At 38.5% G+C, this 8,808-nt stretch overlaps 2 protein-coding genes across 2 annotated transcripts; one reads left to right on the top strand and one right to left on the bottom strand.

Moving 5' to 3' along the window:
* The first annotated feature begins 858 nt into the window (after nt 1–858).
* LOC122281997 (ferric reduction oxidase 8, mitochondrial) lies at nt 859–4,331 on the top strand. Its single transcript, XM_043093904.1, has 9 exons — nt 859–976; nt 1,100–1,295; nt 1,418–1,511; nt 1,601–1,786; nt 1,864–2,101; nt 2,228–2,555; nt 2,647–2,905; nt 3,053–3,729; nt 3,849–4,331. Exons 2-9 carry the CDS (start codon nt 1,139–1,141, stop codon nt 4,031–4,033), a joined length of 2,124 nt encoding a protein of 707 aa, XP_042949838.1. The 5' UTR covers nt 859–976; nt 1,100–1,138; the 3' UTR covers nt 4,034–4,331.
* A 1,900-nt stretch (nt 4,332–6,231) lies between these two features.
* LOC122281448 (L-type lectin-domain containing receptor kinase S.1-like) lies at nt 6,232–8,574 on the bottom strand. Its single transcript, XM_043092931.1, has one exon. The coding sequence runs from the start codon at nt 8,381–8,383 to the stop codon at nt 6,410–6,412; it is 1,974 nt and encodes a 657-aa protein (XP_042948865.1). The 5' UTR covers nt 8,384–8,574; the 3' UTR covers nt 6,232–6,409.
* Nucleotides 8,575–8,808: the final 234 nt, after the last annotated feature.

The following is an 8,808-nucleotide window of genomic DNA, read 5'->3' as shown; positions in this document are numbered from 1 at the left end:
TAATCCATGGCGAGTCACTGTTTGCAAACTTTTGCTTCTTCAACTACTTTTCTATTTCGGATTGCCATTTTCCATGTAATGGATTGGATCTACCAACTTGACTAGTTTTATGCCACGTCGGTTTTTAATAAGAAAGGCTAGTAATCATACAATGTCAATGATGATGAGCTGCTTCAACCTATCTTTCATTGATTGTGTTTTTTAGTATTTTACAGTAACAGCATTGGCTCTTACTCTTTCGAATCATCTAATGTACATCTGAAACATAATGTAGATCCATTCATAAGGTTGCTGTATTTGGAATATGTGATTCCAACCTCCTTGATTCCCCCATTTATTTTTCTGGTTCACTCACTTTTTATCTCCGACCAAAGGAATATAATAGCATTAAGTGAGGTAAAAGGAAGGCATGAGCAGTGGACCATGAGTCCACTATATCTAATACAGGGACCATTTACTAGAATAAACCAGATAATCCTAACAAAAGGCTAGAGGGTGCCTAATTAGCAAAAATTGACTTCTTACAACATGATGGTATCTACTGTATGTCATATGTATGGCATAGGTATCACGTATTTTCACAGGTTCTGTTGGCATGCCATTCCTTTTTTTTTTTCGAAGACTGAAAATATATAACATACCATCTTTTAGGAAATTTTTAAGCATAACTATTCATTCATTTGTCCTGAACGAATACAGCCATTGTGGAACAAATTACAAAAAAAAAAAAAAAAAAAAAAAAACATTTGACCCTGACTTTGAAAGGACATTTAATCATTGTTTTTAGGGAAGGAGGCAATGCCTCCTTTGTGATCTTCAATCTATAAAAAGAAGTTGATCCCATCTAAACCAGAATTTCGACTTTTATTGTAAATAAGGAAATGATGAAAATGGAGAATTTCATAAGATTCACAATTTCACATCCATCTTGATGTTGCAGTTCACACTGCAGCAATCTTGGTAACGGTAATATCAGGTACTCTTAGGGCGGTGGTGGGGCTGCACTCAACCATTTTTTCTCCAGTGTCAATCTTTCTTCGCAAAAGTGAATTGCGCATAGAGTTTTTGTTTATTTATACTGAGAACTCTTTCATACTAGAACTCAAAAACTGCACCTGCAGCATATTATCAGACAGACATGGCAAAGGCCATTCTTCTTGCTATTACGAAGGTACTAATGATTCTGCTATTTACCGGTTGGATTTCCCTTTGGCTTCTAAAACCCACACAACTGTGGACAAGGAAATGGAAAGGAGCCGAAGAGACTGCTACAAGTACTGTGCTTGGATATTATGGTACCTTCTCGAGACTTTATCCATTTAAGTTTTACCTACTGCCAAGAAATTCACTGAATTAAGCAGGAGTTTCATAATTGAATGTGAAATTAACACTAGTTAATAATGGAAATATGCTTCAGGTCTTAATTTTCTTGTGTATACATTTCCCCTGATTGCTTTGGCTATAACCGGACTTGTTTGCTTGGATCTGAAAGCCAGGGAACCAAAAAACAGGTACTATTGTCTCTCATCTGGTTTTAGAACATCGCCACTGTAATTCTTAATTTATTGATTTTCCTCTCCTGCTTAAAAATGTATGACAGGCAAGGAAGGACTACACATGTGACTTTCTCAAATCCAGTGGTTGTGAACAGTCTTATTGGTGTTCTCTCTGGTATTGAAATTCTGGCAGTGTTTCTATTTGTCCTCTTCTTAGCATGGACTTTCTATGCCCACATATCTAATGATTTCAAGAAGTTGATGCCAGCCAAAGAACTCAAGTTGAATTTGTAAGTACCTTTGCTGGATATGTTCGATAAAGAAAACCAACAATTTCACCATTTTTAATGCTTAATTTGTATTTCAGATGGCAACTCAAGTACTTAAGATTGGCAATCCGGTTTGGTTTGCTAGCAGAAGCCTGCCTGGCTTTGTTGCTTCTGCCAATTTTAAGGGGGCTGGCAATATTTCGCTTACTTGGCATCCAGTTTGAAACTTCAGTAAGATACCACATCTGGGTTGGGACAGCAATGCTAACTTTTTGCACTTTACATGGTGCAAGCACCTTGTTCATCTGGGGGGTCAGTCACCACATTCAGGACGAGGTAATCATACCCTTTTATTGTCCATTTCAGTCATTCATTTTACAGATTATTTTTCATCACTACTACTTGGTATTTCCGTTTAACTTGAATCATGTTTTTCCGCGGCTTGTTTTTATTGAACAACAGATATGGAAATGGCAGAAAACTGGGAGGATATACCTTGCAGGGGAGATTGGTCTTGTTACAGGGATAGTGATCTGGATTACAGCACTTCCTCAGATAAGGAGGAAAAATTTTGAACTCTTCTATTACACGCACCATCTCTACATAGTCTTCCTAGTATTTTTCCTCTTTCATTGTGGAGATCGGCACTTCTATATGGTTTTCCCGGGAATTTTCCTGTTTGGCCTTGACAAAATACTCCGAATCGTTCAATCAAGACCAGAATCTTGCATTCTTGCAGCACGTGTCTACCCTTCCAAAGCCATAGAGCTTATTTTGCCCAAGGATCCAAGTAAATTTGCAGTCCCTCTCTGTTATTAGAAAATCATAAAAGAGAAGGCTTGAAAGTTCTACATGAAGCAATTTTTCCAACTCGTTTGCAGGCTTGAAGTATACCCCGACAAGCGTGCTATTTATGAAGATACCAAGTATCTCCAAATGTCAGTGGCACTCTTTCAGTATAACCTCGAGCTCTAGTGTCAATGATGATTCCATGTCAGTCATAATTAAATGTGAAGGATGGTGGACAAATTCTCTCTATGACTTGATACAAGCTGAGCTAGACTCGGATTCGGAACAGACGAAATGCATACCAATAGCAGTTGAAGGCCCTTATGGACCTGCCTCAGTCGACTTCCGAAGGTTTAGAAAAAGATCCAGCTATATTACAATTTTCTCTGTGAACTAGTGATAGGACTTGTTCAAGATGCTCAAGTGTTCATTATCTCCTAGAAATCATGTTCATAGGATTTAAATTTTCCTTACTAATCAAAAGAAATCTTCTTGCAGATATGACAGTCTACTCATGATCGCTGGGGGAATTGGGATAACTCCATTTCTAAGCATTTTACAGGAAAATGCCTCGGCACAAAACAGTAGCAAATATATATTCCCCGCAAGAGTGCAACTTATATATGTTGTGAAGAAATCTGAAGATGTATGTGTGTTAAACTCAATCTCATCTGTGTTCCAGAGCCAGTCAACTGAAAGATGGCATCTAAAACTAAAAATTTTTGTGACTCAAGAAGTGCGAGATGGTCCAATTGTAAGAGAACTTCTATGTGATTCATCCCAAGTTCGAACCGTACAGTTCAATACAAAATGTTCGAACTATGCAATATATGGACTTGATAGTCTCCTCTGTATTGCAGCCTTGGCTGGATTTGCCTCCATTGTTTTCCTTGTGTTCCTTATTTGTCTCAATCATATCTTTGTTCCCTCCCAAAAGAAGGCCTCTAAAGCCTCCAAGGAAACGACTCCTTCTTGGGTTGTTGATCTACTTCTCATATCTTCATTTGTCATAGCTTTAATGTTCTCCACTTTGGTGGCAATCATTTTGAGACGGAGAAGGCTGAAGAATAAGACTCCACTAATCTTCCAAAAACAAGGCAAAGCCATGGATGTAGAATCAAGGATTGCCCTTGAGGAACATGAAATCCATTTTGGAGGAAGGCCTGACTTCCAAGGTACTTCTGTGTTCCTCTTTGCATAACTTTCCTTATCTGTTCCCTTTTTTTTCTTGAGCAAAGGCAAATTAGTCTCGGAATCTAAGAATGACATAGGATCTAACGAGTGAATTCAACAGATATATTTGCAAAGTTTCCAAATGAAACGGGTGGATCTGATATTGGAGTCATGGTGTGTGGACCTGAATCAATGAAAGAGTCAGTAGCAACAGTCTGCCAAAAAAAGTCTCAAGGTTTCAAGATGGGGGGCGCCAAGAAAAATAAACCATACTTCAGTTTCCACCCCCTCAACTTCACACTCTAGTGCATCGATCACAACATATAAGCACAAGATGGTGTCTAATGTAAGCATACCTCTACTGGAGATCATGATAGAGGTTTGTCTAGATAGCTTGCTTATGTGTTTGGTCTTTAGGCCATCAAGTAAGGAATTGCAGCATGTGCATATTTTAATCCAGTACTATACTACACTAGGAATTCCCTCAAGAACTTGGAACCCTTAGTAGTTCTTATCTAGACTAAACTGCAACTCAATTGGGCCATCATGGTTACTCTTTCAAAATGGATTTCCTGATCTTATGTTACATGATTCTATTCCCTCATCTCAATTTGAACTCAAAGGAGAGATGGCTCGTGATGCTCAAATGGCTCTAAAAATAAACCTTGGCACAGTAAAGTAGTTATCATTCAGTCCTGAAGTAGTAGTGCAGGTCATTCAGGTAAATAAGTGTTCTGAATATATGTAGCAGTCACTTAATACAGAATTTGGTAAAGGCAGGTCTGCCTTCTCTTTTGCACTCCCCAAAGGTCTTCTCTGGAAAAAGAAAAGGAATCATCACGTTAATGTTTAATATTCAACTTGCCACCAACTTGTCATAAGTATAAAACCTTGTCTCAAGACTCTTGACTTGACTTCTGCTGTGCGGCGATGGTACTGAGCATCATATTTTTTAGAGCAATGTTACGTACAGTTGTAGAATTACAAATTACAAATGCTGTATAATCGCTTTGAAAAAGAGTAACGTCTACGTTTAAAAAATTATTTTTTTTTCATGTGGGTCTCATATTAATTTTTTTTTTAAAATGACTGTACACCACTTGTACAATCACGACTGTAAATATCATTTCTCTATTTTTTATGGAGAAAGAATACCATGATAACAGTACAAAACACCTTTGGTCAAAAGATTGACAAATCAAGATGCTAAAAACAACCCGTTTTGGTTTATTTTCTTTATTTGACAGCTATAGAGAGTTATTATGCTTGAAAGTTGAAACAATACTATTTGATAAAAAAATATATATAAAAAGATTATATTAAATAAATCTATAAATTAATATAATTTTATAGAATTTATTTTATAATAAAAATAAAAGACATATCACATCAATTTTTAAATTCTTTTATATGCTCATTAAAGTATTTTCCGAAAAGGCATTTTGTTAGATGCATCTATTGATTAAAGATTAGACACGTGGACCACAAAATAGTATTATAGGGCCTGTCTATTTAGGGGTGTAATCGGTCCGGTTCGGTCCGGTTTTAGATAAAATTTAGGACCGAACCGGTAGGTACCGGTTTTACATTTTTCAAAATCGATTACCCTTCTAAATTGGTATTCTGGTTTTACCGGTTTCCGGTCCGGTTCGGTCCGGTTTTCCAGTTTTAATAAAATATATATTTATTATAAAAAAAATCTGTTTATAAAAAAAAAAAAAAAACTGATATGTCAAAAAATTCTACTTTAAAAAAAAACTACTATATAAAAAGACTGTTATGCAAAAAAAAAAAGTGCTATATAAAAAATTTATGCTATTAGTATAGCTTTGGTATGGCTTTATATAAATTATATGCTAATATATATAATTTATATTTATCTACTAATGTCTTATGTACTTATCAAAAAAAATATAAAGAGTTTTAAGTGTATTAGGCCATTAAAATTTAGTAATAATATTTGAGTGATTTTCTTTCTTTTTAGGCTCTTACTTCTTAATGATAAAATGTTATTAATAAATAATATATATTTATAATATTATATATTTAAAGCATATGATCAATTAAATTTTCATGTTTGAGATTAAACTTTTATTTTATAAATTAAAATAACACTATCTTATATATAATTATAATTTATATTATTATATATTATATATAAAAAATTATATATAATATAAAATATATAACATATAACATTAAATAAATAAAAAAATATAAACATATTAAATAGTACCGGTCCGGTCCGGTCTAAAAATAGCCGGAACCGAAACCGGACCGGTTTCGGCCGGTTTTTCATTTTATGAAACCGGCTCCGGACCGAACCGGTTCAAAACCGGCACAACCGGTCCGGGCCGGGCCGGTTTTCCGGTTTATCCGTTAAAATTTACACCCCTATGTCTATTCTGTCTGTCGAAAGGAGATATCCAACTAATCAATGGCTTCAAGAATTCTTTTATTAAAATTAATACAGATTTTATTTTCACAATAAAAAATACAAATCATGCAAAATATTATACAAAATGTATTTATTTATTTTTACATTAAATAAAGACTTAAGTAATGTGAACTACGTCGTGGAAAATAAAATGGCGGCTCAATTCTCAGAAGTCAGTGAAGACCATACACAATAAATGCTTTTATAACAAAAAGAAATTGTGGAAAAAGAAAAAAATATAGCATTCACACCGCAGGTCGCAGCGGCGCCACCTCCTCTGACTCGTCACCGCCTAACCCACCACCGATGGTCTTGTCGCCGCGTGCCAAGTCTGACAGCAACTCCGCCGGAGCAGCGGCTTCCTGCTCGCCCACCAAAACTGCCACCACGTCCTTCATGGTGGGTCTCCGTTGGGGATCAGGGTGACAGCAAGCCAACCCAAGCTTGAGCACCATATCCATCTCCTCCGCCTCATATTCACCTCTCATCCTCGGGTCCGCCGCCTCGCCCACCTTCCCGCTCACGTACAGATCCCTCACCCAGTCTATCAGCACCGTCTCTTCCTCCGTCACCGCCGTATCTATCGGTCTCCTCCCACAAGCCACCTCGAGTATCACCACTCCAAAGCTGTACACGTCGCTGGCCCACGTGGGTGAGGCCACAGTTGCGAGCTCGGGCGCTAAGTAGCCTAAAGTCCCGACCACGCGAGTTGTGTTGGGGACTTCACCGTGCTGGTACAGCTTGGCGAGTCCGAAGTCTCCGAGCCTACCTCGCATGTCCGAGTCTAGTAGTATGTTGCTGGACTTAACGTCTCTGTGAACTACCACTTGGTCCCAACCGTGGTGAAGATAGTTCAGGCCTTCGGCAATGTCGGCAAGCACTCTGCGGCGTTGTTCCCATCCGAGTAGTTTCGTAGGGTTGTCAAAAATCCATTTGTTGAGGCTTCCATTGGGCATGTAGTCGTAGACAAGCATGAGTTGGTTGCCTTTTCTACACCAGCCACGCATTTGGACAAGATTCTTGTGCTGGAGCCTGCCCATGCTGGATATCTCGGCCATGAATTCTCTCAGCCCTTGTTTGGAATCGTGGTTAACGCATTTGACTGCTACTTCCGTATTGTTTGTCAAAGTTCCTTTGTAGACTTTGCCAAATCCACCCGAGCCCAGAAGGTTATCATTGGAAAATCCATCAGTGGCCTGGCTAAGCTCCTCATAGGAAAATCTGTGCGGCCAGTATTCAAGCTCCCAATCTTCGATCTCGTCCTCTTCATCTCGCAATTTGCTCTTTCGCCAAAACAAGTAAAACCCAGATGCACAAATGATCACAAAGGCACCACAACCCAGGGTAATCCCAGCAATTTCCCCAGTTGACATGGAATTAGACGACGATTCAAGCTTAAAAATGGGCAAGTTGGTCGTGTTTATTTCCCTAGCAACTCCCGTGTCGCTCAAGCTCCAAGCCAAAACCCTCTGTGCCTCGATCCATTCAGTCTTCGACGCAGAAAATCCAACATACATCTCAGCCGAAACATAATTAGCTATAACCGGATCCTTGAAAGTAAGCGTGGGCTTAGACGGACGAGACATACCAATCGGCGCTATAGTAACATTGATTTCGAAGCCGATACCATCAAAATCGATCCAAGCTCGTATATTCTGACCAGTCTGCATTCGGACGGGGACGAAACCCCCGGTCGAATTATAGTACCCGGCCGACGCGGTCTTTTCCGATAGGATACTATTGAGATCTATGCCGATGTGATTATCATCCGGGTCATTGAACTCGGGGTTTCGTCCCGTATCAAACTCAACCGCCAAAAGGGGCGCGGCAGGAAGAGTAGTGTTGGTGAAAAGCCCAAAGTACTGGCTAGCAAGCGCGCCCGGTGGGGAAGTAGTGTTGGACAGAACAAAGGCGAGGCCGAATTGAGGACTTGTGGAAATCTTGGGCAGTATCGAGAACACGAACGAGGTTGAAAACGAAGAAATCGTGGAGGAATTCTCGGTGGCTCTCATGGAGAGCTTGGTGTGATAGAAGGCTCGCCCGTAGGAGTACTGGTTGGAATCGTTGCTGAGACGGACGACGGAGGACTCGAACCGCGCGTCGTTGATGAGTGTGAGGTTGTTGGAATTAATGCTCCCATTAAAAGAATTGAAGAGGAAGTCCACAGCAAAGGTGGGGGGAGATAGGAGAGAGAGTAGGAAGACGAAGAGTGGTATCATCCGTACAGATCCCGGCGAATGAGGGGTGATCAGCGGCGGCTACGAGACAGAGAGAAATTGAAGTACCTGAGGAGGATTGGTCAAACACCTATTTGGATATGTATACTTTGTGACAACTTTCTTTGATTATAATCACAACACGCAGTGCCGGTCTGCAAGCCAACCGTACGATGAGAAATTAGCAATACTTCGTATAGTTGTAAAATTATATCGAGTAATATTATATATAATTGTAAAATTCTAAATATCACGTAATTATTTTAAAAAAATAAAATTTATGATTAAAAAATTAATTTTTTATATAAATTTTATATTAATTTATTTTTTTAAAATGACTATACATTATTTGTACAATCACGATTATAAATATTATTTCTCTTAAAAAATTATATCTTTACTTTGTTGCCATTAATGTCACTTTATTT

Source organism: Carya illinoinensis, chromosome 11 (genome assembly GCF_018687715.1).
Source record: "Carya illinoinensis cultivar Pawnee chromosome 11, C.illinoinensisPawnee_v1, whole genome shotgun sequence".
NCBI lineage: Eukaryota > Viridiplantae > Streptophyta > Magnoliopsida > Fagales > Juglandaceae > Carya > Carya illinoinensis.
The sequence above is the reverse complement of the archived record's forward strand: the minus strand, read 5'-3'. Positions and strand labels throughout refer to the sequence as shown.